This window comes from Daucus carota, chromosome 3 (genome assembly GCF_001625215.2).
Source record: "Daucus carota subsp. sativus chromosome 3, DH1 v3.0, whole genome shotgun sequence".
NCBI lineage: Eukaryota > Viridiplantae > Streptophyta > Magnoliopsida > Apiales > Apiaceae > Daucus > Daucus carota.
In genome coordinates, this window is record NC_030383.2 from 52660619 (window position 1) to 52676701 (window position 16083).

The 16083-nt window shown below is 35.7% G+C and overlaps 1 protein-coding gene across 6 annotated transcripts; it reads right to left on the reverse strand.

The window, feature by feature from the left end:
- Positions 1-3981: 3981 nt before the first annotated feature.
- On the reverse strand, positions 3982-14722 carry LOC108211838 (2-methylpropanoate--CoA ligase CCL4). Of its 6 annotated transcripts, XM_064089352.1 has the most exons (3): positions 13397-13606; positions 11448-11641; positions 6294-10526 (listed from the first exon to the last, which is right to left on the reverse strand). In XM_064089352.1, the coding sequence occupies exon 3, from the start codon at positions 8145-8147 to the stop codon at positions 6483-6485; it is 1665 nt and encodes a 554-aa protein (XP_063945422.1). In that variant the 5' UTR covers positions 8148-10526; positions 11448-11641; positions 13397-13606; the 3' UTR covers positions 6294-6482. The 6 variants fall into 6 exon arrangements, 4 of the variants coding, with proteins under 4 accessions (XP_063945422.1, XP_017239032.1, XP_063945423.1 ...); XR_010290036.1 differs by lacking the exons at positions 6294-10526; positions 11448-11641 and adding an exon at positions 3982-4470 and having other exon boundaries at positions 13397-14722; XM_017383543.2 differs by lacking the exon at positions 11448-11641 and having other exon boundaries at positions 6294-8155.
- Positions 14723-16083: the final 1361 nt, after the last annotated feature.

Genomic DNA, 16083 nt, shown 5'->3' on the forward strand with positions numbered 1-16083 from the left:
ACTTGGACAACATCTTCATTGCTTCCACAATCTTGAATACTTCAATCTTTATTCTTCACTGAGGCATGAACATATTAATGAACTTCTTCCAGTGAACTTATTCCTTCAAGACTGTAGATGGCTTCTTCAACCTTTGTCTTCGTATCTTCCGATTCCGGTGCAGGCGTAGTGTTATTTACTTGTCCTGTTCTATTGTTGAGTTATCATCCCTATGTAACAGATAGGGTTGTCTTTACATTTAGACTTACAGGGAGGACCTGTATTTCCAAAAAGTAGCTTTTGAGCTAAAATCTAGTGTTAAATTTACCAAACAGTTTTCATCTGCTACTCAGAAAAAAAAATTGTTGTTATTGTTTGCTAGAACAATGTCAAACGGTACCGTATTGTTTTAACATAATATGCAGTGCCATATTTTCAAAATGTGATATCTATGACAATTGAACTCCAAATTATAATATTTAGACCATTTTCTCTAAGAAAAGGCTGTCATTTTCTCATATTTAGACAATCGTCAATAAAGAGTAATGCTACGTCCATAGAATTGTATACAAAAAAATGTACAGAATGATGTGGATTCCATTATCTTCTGTACACTTGCATTATTTTGTTTAGCTTTTGACTCTGTTTTTTCCCTTAGCTTTCAGTCTCAAAATATACAGCTGTTTTTGTATAAACAGATATATTTATATTATAATTTTGATATATTTTTATTTTTATTATCCAATATATTTATTATATATCTTATTATTTTTATAATTTGACATTTTTCTTCTTCTATTAGATAATTTATTTACCAAACTTTTGTGTCAGACTTATTTATTTTATATTCCAAAAAATTTAAATATCTATTTTTTTCATTCATACTTTAACAATAACAATATATTTGTTATTTTGTCAAAAAAAAATATATATTTGTTATATATGAAATATTTTTTTACTAGTATAATCTTTTTAATGACATTTATTATTTTTAAATTAAGATATTGAATATATTAAGTTTACCTGGATAAGTTTTCTTTTTATTGTATACCATAAATATTTGATAATTTGACAATTTTCATAATAAATAATATTAGTACTCTTATATTTTAGAGAAAAAAGGATATGAGATAAACCTGATATAAGAATATTTCTTAAATAAGGTGAAACTACAGGAAAACACGTAGTTTTATACAAAACCCTAGATCACCCACGTTTTATGAAAAATAATACACACCCACGTTTTATGAAAACAATACGTGACTTTTACATCATATCAGCATTGACATACCACGATCAACACAAGCGAGATAATCAATTAGAGAAATGGTTGTTGATTCAGAAAATCATCAATCATCCGGTGGTTCTATACCAGAAGACTTACATTCTTTATCGGATCACTTGAAAGATACCCTCAATAATGATATTAGCAGTACAGGAACATCACTTGCACCTCGGGAGGGTTTGCAGTTTCAATCCCACGAAGAAGCATATGATTTCTACAATACTTTTGCTTTGACAAACGGATTTGCAATTTGGAGGTATTCTACTTACAAGTCTAGAAATAGTGATGTTATTATAAGAAGAACTTTTGTATGCAACAGAGAGGGTTACAAAAAAATAGTCTAGAACAGTGAGAAAAATGTAAAGCGTCGACGAGAAAATAGATGTGGTTGCAAAGCTCATATGGAAATTGTCCTAAGTAAGAGTGGGTCTTGGAAGATAAAGAAATTTAGTAATTTTCATTCACATGACCTACTAAATAGCCCAAACAAGAAAAAGAAATTGCGGTCGCATAACAAGTCTCATCAAGAATCTACCTGCAAAAAATTAATTGAAAGTTTTCGCAGTTGTGGTATTGGACCTGCCAAGATATCTCGGATTATTAATACTACGAATGGTTGTGCTGCAGATGTCGTGACACCTCAACAATGTTCAGATTATTTGAAAATTATAAGGAAGAATAACATTGGTAATGAGTGCATGATTGTCATACAAAAATTTTTAGAATGGAAAGCAAGAGATTCTGAATTTTATTATGCTATTCAGGTCGATGAGACACAAAGTTGCAGAAGTATTTTTTGGTGTGATGCGAGATCTAGAAGATCTTATACGACCTTTTCTGATGTGATAGTATTTGATGTCACATACAAGACAAATAATTTTTCGATGCCGTTTACACCTTTCACAGATGTCAATCATCACAGACAATCTATCTTATTCGGTTGTGCGTTAGTTTCAGATGAACAAGAAGAAACTTTTATTTGGTAATTTGATCAGTGGTTACAATGCATGGGAAATCAAGCTCCCGGGGCAATTATTACTGATCAGGATCCTGCTATATGTAATGCCATTGCTAGGATGTTTCCACAATCACATCATCGGTATTGTAAATGGCATCTTGGACTTCATGAGTGTGAACATCTTCGCTCACTACAATGTGCTTACCCGACATTTGGTGAAGATTATAATACTTGGTGTAAGAAGTCTAAAACTATCGAAGAATCTGAGGAAAGTTGTTATGTGAGATATACAAGCCAAATAAAGAAGAATTAACCGAGTCTCAAAGGAATATGGCAAAGTCTTGGAAATGGGTTGAAAATATGTATGTACAACGACGTCACTGGGTGAAAGCATATTTGAAGGACACATTTTTTGCAGGTATCTATACTTCTGAAATTTTTAAATGATACTCAGGGATGTTATATTCTAGTTTAGCCAGAAATATTTTTTTTTTTGTATAATTTGAGTAATTCACAATTGATCACAAACTTGTTCACTTATTTCTCAGGCATGAAGTCTTCTCAAAGAAGTGAGAGTATGAATTCATTTTTTGATGGATATGTCAATAGAAACACTCTTTTATCCGAGTTTATTGAGCAATATGAGAAAGCAATTGCAAGTCGTCGTGACGCAGAAGTGAAAGAAGATTTGGTTTCAATGACCATAGCTCCCGATTTTACAAATTTGCACTCTATAGAGGCTCATGCAGGACGAGTTCATTGTAGAAATATTTTCAAAATATTTCAGAATGAATTTAGTTAGATTTTGCATTGTCAACATAGTTTGGGAGTAAAAGAGGGTGTTGTGACCACATATGAGGTAGACTATAAGGAGCAGAAGAAAGCACACATTGTTAAGGTGGATATTTCAACAAAATTTTGTAAGTGTTCATGTGCAAGATCTAAGACATGGGGGATTCCTTGCAAGCATATATTGTATATCATGAAGCAGAAGTTACGTGTGAAGGTTATTCCCGAAGAATATATTTTACAGAGATGGACCTTAAACGCAAGGTATAAAACTACATCTTGCCAGAATTATGGTGAATCTGAAGCTAATGAGACTCATACATCAAAAGGGGTTACAGCGTTGGAAGCTTGGATATTACGGGGTGATCTCAACAAAGTATATGAAAAAGTAATCTGTCACAAGGAGCTATATGAAGAACTAAAGAATAAAATACATGAGTGGCTGAAAAGGATTGACGAAATTGAGAAGATACAATTGTCTCCATTGTTGACCAACAATGTGGAATCAAGCACGGAAGAAGGTTCTCAAGCAACACAGTTAAATTTTACTATCCGTGATCCGGCCAAGTGCAAGACTAAAGGCAGACCAAAAAGTGCATCACGTATTCCTACTGGGATGCAAGAAGCTCAAGATTTAAAACAAAAAAGAAACTGCAGTTTGTGTGGTCAAACAGGGCATTATAGGAGTACTTGCAAAAAAGTTGACTAGTGATTGTATTGTATGTTCTTTACCTGACAATTTAATGACAATTTGAAAAATCTTGATTTTGATTATCTGTTGGGTGTTCTAAGTTTAATATTTGTACTTCAATCCAAATAGTCATTGATGCTTGGTAAGGTAGTGTTCTATACTATTGTTTAGTGGTGTGTCCGGCAATCGATGAAGTTTTGATCTGGGTATTAGTTGTTACAATTGTACTAAGCTGTTCGGAACTATGGACATAGGAAATAATCAGAATATGAAGTTTTTGATCATTTAAAAGATGTAGCACAAAAAATTACAATATCCATTTATAACTTGTCATGAAATTTTGTACAGATTAGATAACCAAGACTATTTTATACACAATCTCAACACTACATAAGTAACATCTAAACTATACTTCTTGGTTCTGCAAGAGCTGAAATTACAGAGCATTCAAACTTGATTATATCAACATGATCTTTGCATTCTTGTCCATGCCATTTGAGCATTGTTAAGTGCAGCAACAAAAAAAGAAAGAACACAGGATGAGTTCCTTTGTGAGCCTGTATTTGGTTGTAAGCGTCTGATAAAGTGTAACACATGATGGTGTAGTGAGCCAATCCAATAGAAAAAATTAAATTCGGGCCTTGATTTAGATCCTTTATTGCTTCAAGTAGCGGCCCAAGTAAAGTGCAACAAATAGGACAATGATAATACTCCCGACAAGCAGCCTTAAAGTAGAATAAAATCTTCAAAATATAGATCAAAGCGACTCTGGAAAAAAAAGAACAATGGATAAGTATTGCAGAACAATATTTACATTCTAGATTACATGAAGGAATCCACTATAGTACTACAACACGGTCACTAATAGACGTACTGCAGTACACAAAAAACAATTCACCAATGCATAAAGAACTAGGAGTAGAAATCACGTTAAATTAGAAAGTATGAAGAAGTGCAGGATGCTAACAAGGAATATAGATCAAAGTGAATGTGAAAAAAAAGAAGAAGAACAAAGGATAAGTAGTGCAGAACAGTATTTACTTTCTAGCTTACATGACGATACTACTGTACTACAACACGGTCACTAATAGAAGTTCTGCAGTACACAAAAAAATTATTCACCAATGCATAAAGAACTAGAATTAGAAATCATGTCAAGTTAGAAAGTCGTAAGAAGTGCAGGATGCTAATAAGGAATATAGACTAAAAAGTGAAGAACAATGGATAAGCAGAGTGCAGAACAACATTTAATTTCTAGATTACATGAAGGAATCCACTATATAACTACAACATGGGCAATAATAGCCGTACTGCAGTATACAAAAGTATGAAGAAGTGCAGAATACTAACAAGGAATAACTAAGTTCTGTAATTATATCCTCACTAAAACATAGCAACTTACACAGACGGATTGATCAACGGTATTACACGATAAAGATGTGAAAATATGATTGATCTGTTTGTTTTGATGGAAAAGTGACAAAGAAGATAACGGATTTTCTCAAATGTGAATAGTGATCGAGTCTTGTGTTTTTAGTACAAATGGGCCTGGCTATGGGCCTGGCTGTTGTTTAACCTGATGTAAGGTATATTTGTGTCAGGTGTATCTAATACCCCTTTTCTCTATATTTTAATAGTATAAATATATTTTATTTACTATAAATTTGTTGTTAAAGTTCACATATGAATAGTAAAATAAAATTTATTATAATATATAATAAATATGTTAACTAATTTAGAGAAAGACAATACATCAAATATAAAATAAATACAAATAAAATTTTAATTTAAAATTCGTCGAAAGAATTTTTGTAATAAAAAAAAAGTAAACATTTGAAATTACATGCATAACAAAAGTGCTAGTCGAATATAACGTAATTATAAAAGTTCTAGTTGTATATAGTATACACATATTTTATTTACCATATTCTTGTTGTATAAAGAAAAATGTCAAATTATAAAAAAAATAATAATATATATAATAAATACACATTGGATAATGTAAATATATTGAAATTATAATACAAATATATTTGCTTATACAAAAGCAGCTGTATATTTGGAAACTGAAAGCTAAAGAAAAAAACAAAGAGCCAAAAACTAAACAAAAGAATGCAAGTGTACAGAAAATAGTGGAATTCACGTCATTCTGTACACTTTTCTGTATAGAATTTTGTGGACGTAGCATTACTTGTCAATAAATATAGATAACTTTTCGGGGTATAATAGTATGTATGGAGGGAGCTGGTCCTTGACGTATGTATGCCGGGGGCCTTAACCAACACACTGGTTTATGGCCGTTGGATGAATATCCAACGGTCAGGATTATAACTTATTGTCCAGCACTTTTTAACCGCGGGAGAGGATCATTTTCCCTGTCCAGCGATTAACAAGCGCCGGACATATTAAACTTTTGTTATAATCCTGGCTGGTGGATATTAATCCTAACGGTCAAAAAGGTGTATATTGGATAAGCACCTGGACCCTAGTATGTAATCCTAGTTTCTACCGTTATTCCGAACAGGAAAGCACAATGGTTTTAGTGGAATAGTCGAGGTTCATCACTTCTACGGTATACGAAAGTCGGAGAATGACTAGGCGAGCAAATTACAAATAACAAAGTATAAATATGTTACATATTATATGTGTGCGCAGAAATTGCAAAAGCAAAACTCAATTAATGTTTAGATACAGATAAGTTAAATGGTCCCGAACTGCATGCCTCTGGGTGCTTGTTATCAGATCAAGGGTAGTGCAGGGCAGACATTTTATTATCTTTCTTACATGCGACTCCTAGTGTTTGTTGATCCCATCTTCTTGGCCCTTTCTCGGAGCACGAACTTCTGAATCTTACCAGTTGATGTCTTGGGAAGCTCCTCCATAAACACCACTGTCTTAGGCACCATGTAATGCGCCAACTTACTTCTGCAGAACTCTATAATGTCCTTGTCCTTCAACTCCCTCCTCTTCGAATCCTCGTGCAAACTCACAAATGCGCAAGGTGTCTCTCCCCAATACTCATCAGGCCGTGCCACCACCGCGCTCTCGTTTATCAAAGGATGTGTGTACAAGATCGATTCGACCTCCACGCTGCTAATATTCTCGCCACCGCTTATAATCACATCCTTGGATCTGTCCTTAATCTCCAAGTAGCCGTCCGGATACATCACACCGACATCTCCAGTGTAGAACCATCCGTCTTCGCGCATGCACTTGGCGGTTGCCTCGGGGTCTTTAAGGTAACCAAGCATCAAACACCCACCTCTCAGGACTATTTCTCCTAGACTTGTTCCGTCTCGCTTGACACTGACACCGGATTCGGGGTCAATAACGTCCACCTCAGTCATCCCCACTGTTTTCACCCCTTGTCGAGCCTTGAGCCTTGCCATCTCAGTAGCCGGGAGGTGATTCCATTTTAGTTTCCAAGCACATGAAACAGTGACTCCGCCAGTCTCTGTGAGCCCGTAACCATGAGTCACCAAGAACCCCATGGATTCGGCTTTTAAAAGCACGGCTGCAGGAGGAGGAGCCCCTCCGGTCAGGAGTTGGACAGGGGAATTGAGCGCTTTCGCTTCAGGATAACTGGACAGCATATTGAGCACTACAGGGGAACCACACATGTGGGTAACTCCGTGTCTGTTAATGGCCGAATAGATGGTGCGAGCATCGAATTTCCGGAGACAAATATTGGTGCCCCCAACCGATGTCATTCCCCAGGTGTAACTCCAACCATTGGCATGAAACATGGGTAAAGTCCACAAGTAGACCGGTTGTTTCGGAACAGACCATCCCACTAGAGAGTCTAATGTCACGATGAACGTTCCCCTGTGGCTATGCACCACGCCTTTCGGAGCTGAAGTCGTCCCTGAGGTGTAATTCAATGTCAGTGGATCCCATTCGCTCTTAGGCCGGATCCACTTGAAATCCACATCACCATTTTGTACCATTTTCTCATAACTAAAATGAAAATCAATCGCCGAAAGTGCAGGGGAGTCCTCACTCCCCAAGTCCGCAATAAAAACCAAAAGCGGTGCCTTAGTGCTTGTTGGAAACATAGACACCGCATCTGAAACAACCGAACTCGACTCGTAGTCCACAAAAACAAGCTTCGACTCGCTATGGCGAAGAATGACAGAGATGGTGCGTGCGTCCAGGCGCGTGTTGATGGTGTTGAGAATGGCACCAGCCATAGGAATAGCGAAATGGAGCTCATACATGGCTGGAATATTAGGCGCTATAACGGACACAACGTCGCCTCTTCCCAGTCCAAGACGAGAAATAGAAGAAGCGAGTTTGAGACATCTGTCACGAGTTTCTAACCAAGTGTAGGTAGTGTCGCCGTAAACCAGAGAAAGGCAGTCTCCGTAAACAACAGCAGCTCTGTCCAGGAATCCTAGAGGTGTCAAAGGGCTTGAATTCGCTGCTCTTGGAAATAAATCATCCATGTCTATTTCTAGGACAAAGAAATTAAAATGCTTAGATATGGAAGATGAGTTGCACTTATACTAGCAACTTGTTAATATACTACGTAGAATTGACTTAGCTTCATATGCCGGCATCGATGTGGCCACGGTGTTATCTATGTAAACAACAGAGGATCATAAGATTGGCGTCGTATCTTTTGTCTTGACAAGTCCGAATTGTTTTCAATATAAGATCCGCCTAAAACATCTTGGGTTGTTCTTAGGGCTGTTATTCGGTCCGGGCGAGCCGAGTTTCGAGCCGGGCATAATTCGAGCCGAGTTTTATTTAGTCGAGCCGAGCCGGCTCGTTTAAGAAAACGAGCCTAAACCTTTGCCCGAACTCGACTCGTTTATTTTCACGAGTCGAGTCGAGCTGGCTCGTTTAGTTAAACGAGCCGAGTTTAACGAGTCGGGCGAGCCGGCTCGTTTAATTTAACACTAAATCGAGCCTAAAATGCAACCCGAATCCGACTCGTTAATTTTCACGAGTCGAGCCGAGCCAGCTCGTTTAACAAAACGAGCCAAAACCTCTGCCCGAACTCGAGCTCGATTAACTAAACGAGCCGAGCCGAGCCCATCAAAACGAGTTCGAGCCGGGCGAGCTCGCGAGCTGCCCGGATCGGATTATAGCACTAGTTGTTCTAGTATTCTTCAATATTTTAGTTTATGCAGCGAGCCAGGGCCGTCTGAGAGAATTTTGGGGTCATGTGCTAAAATATGAATTAGGCCTCAAGAACTAAAAAATATGTATATAATAAAAACTAGATAAAAAATAAAAATATTATTTTTTTTATAAAATTAAAACAGGTTACTTAAAACATTTATGGAAAATTAATATATGAATTTTAAACAAATTTGAGTTTTATTCATTTGAGATATATCTATAATTCTTGAAAAGAATGAAATTCATGGAAAACATTTAATAAAAGGGTAATTATTATATAAAAAGAAAAGATACAACATAAAAGAATTTAAAATGCAAATAGACATAATAAACTAATTTATAAGATTATTATGTAATTATTTTGTTAACGGGAGAAATTAGTTAACAACAAATGTGGGCACTTACGTGATTGTAGGAAGAATATCCGAAGAACACGGGACGGAGAGTGATGGATGGTGTAGCTGATCTTGTGGTTTGATCCTCGAGAGAAAGAGAGAAAGTGTTCTCAGACGTTTCTCATCAAGAATCAGCTTATTAGCACAAGAGGCCTACGTACCCTTATTTATAGGGGTTCAAGCTACCACGTAGTTCTTACAGGCCAAACTTCTTAGCATGGGCTAAGTGTCAGTCCGGTCCATCAGGGCCCAGGTCCGTAGGACCTTGAGGGCTGCCGTCAAAAGAGGCCCGTACTCGCATGGCCTAGGCCCATATGACAAGAGGCTGTCATGGAGCTGGTCGAAATGTAGATAATGATCCAATAAGCGGAGGTAAAGACCTTGAGATCCATACTCGTGGGCCCAACGGGTCCAGGCACGAGCCTTCACATCTTCATCATCCTCTATGGGGCGAGGGAGCCAGTTCATCCTCTATGGGGCGAGGGAGCCCATTCATCATCTTACGGGGTGATGTAACCCGATCATCCTCTATGGGGCAAGGGAGCCCGTTCATCCTCGTATGGGGCGAGGGAGCCCGTTCATCTTCTATGGGGCGAGGGAACCCAATCATCCTCGTATGGGGCGAGGGAGCCCAATCATCCTCTATGGGGCGAGGGAGCCCGTTCATCCTCGTATGGGGTGATGTAACCCGAAATGGAAGGCGTAGTCCTGATGATGAGAGCCCAAAGGACTTAGTAGAATAAAGCACCTGACCTCTCCGATAAGGCCACCTTGTAGTTGAGGTAGAAAAGGGCCTAGAGGCCTAGCTGGAGAGTGAGCCATGGGATGGGTGTGACGGTCCAAGAATCCGGGGGTCTGGATTCTGACGTCACCACATAAAACCCATTTTTAAACACTTTTGAAATCCTGTATTTTTTTTTTAAAGATAATGAATCCAAATAATTTAAAACTTGAAAACATTTAATAAAAGATTTGAAAGACGTTAAATAAAAGATTTAAAAGAGAACATCTTCACCCCCAAAACAACAGGATCGCTTCCAGGTTACAGTATTGAAATTAGAATCAAACACTATTATTACACAACATCTCTTACCAAATCAGATCATCTTCGATAAGAAGAATCACTGTCAACTATTCCAGCTATGACTTACATCTGAATCTCAATAGCACAACTCGAGCTAGCATCAACCTTATCAATCTTCCTGGACACTTCTCGACCACTGGATCCCTAACACCTCTGACTCCTCGCCTAGCCTTAACTTTACTCACCATCATAGACTAGCCATTCATCTTTAATCCTTTCTGAAATGGTTAAAAGAGAATAGCAAGAGTGAGCAACAATGCTCAGCAAGTAATAATAACAATGAAAGTTCTGAAGTGATATAACAGAAATTCACGAGTTCAAGATATAAGAGGATTCAACCTGAGTTCATGAGTTCATGGTATTGTATAGAATGATTTACAATACCTTGCAGCATTTAAACTGAGAAATTCAATCTTTCCAAAGAATTATTGAATTGGACTATCACATTTTAATTAAAACCAAGGTTAGGCAGCTGATCAGTTCCGCACTAACCCCGAGCAGGCCCCGCCATGCTCTATCACTGGATCCAAGGCACTCATTGGCCTAACATGACCACGAATCTGGTCCACAGGTTTATATAAAAATAACAATCCAATTCTCTAATTCAATTCAAGAAGCCAATGTAAATCAACAGAACATCATCATAAATATCATCAACAACAGAATAATTCCAATTCAAACTTTGATAATAATCTATTCATAAATCATGATCCATCATTTCATAAATCACAGTTCAGGAAATCCTCAACTATTCAGTATCCTCCATTATCGGCTAAGCAACTGAATTTAGCCTGCTAAACCAGCATGACAATGGCGGGTTGAATAATCAAGAAGATCCCAATTCATTCAAAGCTCTAACTATCACTGAGCAACACATGCTTCAATGACAATCTGAACTTCGAATTAATTTGTAAAACGGAAATTCTTTAGAAACTTGAAGATTAGAAAGAATGGGTCAGAATACTCGCATTTTCGAACATTGAAAAGAAAGGTATGAATACTTGAAACATACACCAAAGGAATGGATCAGATTATTTGCAATATATCCAAGAGAAAGGGTTTAGGATACTTGCAACACATATAGAAAAGAATGGATCAGAATATGCAATATATCCAAAAGCAGGGTGTATGATACTTGCCTTAAATCTGACTCCAGTCTCACATCTCTATCTCATCTCTCCACTTTCACAATCTATGCATCTCGTAATCTCTAGACCATCTCTAGCTATACTCTATTCGCCACTTCGCTTCGCTTACTCAATCATCCCTTATTCGCTTTGCAATACCATTCCGACTTTCTGACGTCTTCGAGCGTACACGTCTCGTCCAAATCCTTTACGAGAATAAGATAATGCTATAGTCACTAAACAATATATCGCATATACATATCACGTATATCGATATCCACTTATATACCCCTTTAAACATATCACATACCACGTAACACATAAGCATGCTTTGACTCTAACATATAATCAATCATATTCCACATAACATATCACCAATCAATTATCATATCAATCCTTATCGAAAATCCGACATCGTTTCGTCTATGTATAAGACTATCCACCTGTTATCCTATCTCAATCAACACCCAATCAACCAATTCCAATTCCTATAATCCATATGTCCTTATCCAATACTAATCAAATCATGACACTATGTCATATAAATCATTTATCAAATATCACTTAACACGTAATCATCGATTTATAGCAATTAGATCACATATACTCACATTCTACATTTTAAACAACACATAGTCACATTCTCGACTCAATCCTATTATTATGTCACATTAAAATAGGCTTTATAAGCTTTCATCTCTCTTTCGTTTCACTCGATTCCGCCTTACGGATCAAAAGATATGTTCAAAACCGTTTTCTAACTCCCTTTCGGTATAATAACGCATCAAACAGAGAGCTGACAGTGCATTTCTCATAAGGTTTCCCATCCCAATTGATGTCAAATCAAATATCGAATTGAAAATGATTTTTCGGAAATTTTCTAGAATTTTTAAACATTTTTCGAAATTAAAATCGATAAAAGAATCACTTTTCGAATAAATAATCAAGTCCCAAATACTTGAAATTGGACTTGAAATCATTCATAAACAATTATCGAGCCTTGAAAATAATTTGGAAAAATATTTTAAAGCTCGAAACTATTTTTCGGACTTTTTAAATCAAAAAGAATAATTAAATCCAATTAATTAACCAATTAAAATCAATTAATAATTAATTAAAATAATTAATCAATTAATATTTAAATTAATTGACCAATTAAAATAATTAATTACTAATCAAAATTAATTAATAAATCAATTTAGATTTATTTTTGAATAAAGAAATAATTAAAAACTATTTTTGAAATTTAAAAATAATTAAATAAAACAATTTTTGGAAATTAAATCAAAAGGTTTATTTTGTAAGTTTTTGAAAGTTTTCGGCCAAGGTTTAAACTGTAACTTTTCAAAGTTACAGGGGGTGTTTTGTAAGATTTAAAACTTGGGTACAACAACTTCACCACCTTCATAACTTCGGTGACCAAACAGCAATAAGCCGCCGGGCACCTTCTAACTCGCCGGAAAACTCGTTCCCGGCCACCAAATTCCACTCAACTGTCCAGATTACATACACACACTACCAGGAACCTATATATATGGTTAAAATCAACAAACATGCAACGAAACGGTAGAAAATTCCAATCAAAACTTCGCCGCCGGCGAAGCTTTAAAACACCATCGAGCTCTCATCCGAGCTCTCACACTGATTTTGATCACATCCCTCGACTCCCCTCATCAAGATGAACACATCCATAACATCAAAAACTGCCCAGATTAACAGAATAAGAAACCCCCAAATTTCAATTAAAAAGCTTCAAGAACACTCAAGAACACTCAAGAACACAACCTCAAGAATCAAACCCATGTTTCTATATGATACGGAAGTCAAAAATCGACATATAATATATGAAAACGAATGGCAGGAGATGCTCTACAACATGGAATCATCAAATCAATCAAAAAATATCATTTACAAAAATTCATCAAAATAGTTCGAATTTTGTAAAATTTATGTAAAATCACCTGATAAATCTGCGTACAAACGGGTGATTAAACATGATTCTACGCGTCGATAGCTTCGTTTTGACTATTCGTACACCTCCATCGGATTCCAATAACACCTCCAAATCTTCGTTTGATTATGAAGAACACGAAGAACATACTTCGGTTTCTCTCGGTATTCGTGCAAAGAAACTGGTGAAAATGATTTACGGTTGAAAATAAGGTGTAGAAAGGGCTATTTATATTTACAAATAATTGGTACCCCTTTGGATCGTTTATGACATGAAAATACGTATTAATAGCTTTATATTAATAAAGCGGGGTCCAATCGGTACTGGTTTTTGAGATAATCATCAAAACGGGGCTTTTAAACTCAATCATTGGTCTGGGGGTCCCATTTGCACGTATTTCGATAAAAAGTAATATAATAATCAAAATATCTGGCTTTCACGTATATCGAGACAAACCAGATAATTATCAACAATTAAAATACCCGAAAAACTCCGCCGGACCGACTCCGGGGAAAACCGTACTCCGGATCGAAAAAGTCAAAACACGAAAAGTGTCCGGAATATTCAAATTAGGCTAAAGGTGAGTTTTCTCGAAACTTCCGGGAAGAAAATTTGCTGCCTCGTTACGAGTGGACGGTTTTACGGAAGTCAAATAATTAATATATAAATATAAATATACGCAATTAAATCCGTAAATCGATTATAAAATCATCTAACATTCCATAAATCCATATGAAAATATCCAAATAAACTATATTTTCTCCTGAGCATATAGAAATTAAAATCTCTCAAATACGAACACATATGAGCAGTTAACGCAATAAACCAGATAATATAAAATTCACAAAATTTCATATATTAATCATATAATACTCATAATTAACCATAACTAATTAACCAACAAATCCACCAATACCACTTACTCACATCACACATATATTCACATAATAATCATCTAAAATTTTCGAAACAATATATGAAAATCAGTTTTAAAAATATAATCATTTATCAATAACACAATAACCCGGGGTTTAAATATAAAACTTTGAAAACTCATTAAACTGGAATAAAATATTAAATCTTATTCCCTTCTTTAAAGAAAAATCACTTTTAATACTAATAAAAATATTTTTAAAAATCCGGGTCATTACAATCTACCCTCCTTATAGGGATTCCGTCCTCGGAATCAGAGAAAGAAGGAGGACACATAATTTGTAAAATCCATATCAATCCACTGAACAAGTATAATCACATAAAACTATTCACATAATCAATTCGCTTTTCAACTACAGCCAACAATAATATTTAGACAAATAGATTTATAATAATCACATCTAAATTTAATAATATGGGATATTACAATGGGGATCCCCCCCAAGACTGGCAACCTTCATCTATAATGACCCCCAAGGATAATGAGGCCATGAGATAGTGAGGCCCTAGGCTCAATGTTCTATCTTCATGATGACCTTTAGGGATGATGACCCCTATAGAGTCTTTTTTAAGTCTTTATAAATCTTCTAAGTAGCGGGAGCTCGCCAATGTGATGGCCTATTAGAATGATGAGTCCAAGGAACTCAATCTAGAACAATCATTGAGTCCAGAATCCACAGCCCAATCCTTCCTCCAGCCAGGAGAACCAGATAATCTTCATAAATAGAGGTGGACAGGCCCACCTCCGTGATCCATATATGACTATGGGTCTGCCGAGGCCCATGCCGATTTTTGGGCATAACATATTTATCTATAAATGAATAGAATTAAAATAAATATATAGTTTTCAATTTTCAATTTCATTCTAGTTTTTAAAAAAATAATTCAATTTCATTCTCTAAATTTATTTTTGTTAAATAAAATATTGATTTCTAAATTTTGAGGCTCCTATGATTTTGGAGCCACGTGCCATCGTCCCCTTGACACACCTCAAAAGCCGGCCCTGCCGCGAGCACAGTATTTACGGTTCCTGATTTTTGTGTTCCGATGTTTATGTTTGAAACATAACCAGTGGTAAGATGCTTTAATTCTTAGCATGCAATGAATGTAAGTGGAAACAGAGAGAAAAATACAAAAATGGCTAAAAAAAATCACATCATGCCTCCTTGATGATTGCGGACGGCCTAACTGAGGCTTCGGTCAGAGATCGACCTGTATACGATTTGAGTCCCGTTTATGAATGTATTTCTTTCCAATACTCCCTTCGGTCCTTGTTGTAAGTTAGTTACAAGGTGTATTCGATTGAGATTTTAATTGATTGTTTTTAGTCAATGAATTTTTATTAATTGTATGTGATTTTGATTTTATATAGATTTTAATGGATTATATGTGATTTTGATTTTGTGCGGATTCTTGATAAAATGTCTGCAGAGTTGATAGGATTTAAGTACAATGCTTCAAAATTTAGATGTGTGTATTGGATTGAGATTTTAAAGATTTTTTTTTTTTTTTTTGCATTCATGAAATCTGAGGATATTCGATTGAGATTGTTTGAAATCCATTAAAATTTTGGGATATTCAATTGAGATTTTAAATTATGCTATAAAATCTGGTGGTATTCAATTGATATATTTTTTTTTGAACTCATTCAATTGATATTTTAAACTATGCTTTAAAATCCGATGATATTCAATTGAGATTATTTAAAATCCATTAAAATCTGATGTTATTCAAATGATGATGGATTTTTTTGGATTTCATAAA

What these genes read in the sequence shown, in the direction of transcription:
- LOC108211838 (XM_017383543.2), bottom strand. Translation starts at nt 8,147, where the DNA reads ATGGATGATTTATTTCCAAGAGCAGCGAATTCAAGCCCTTTGACACCT.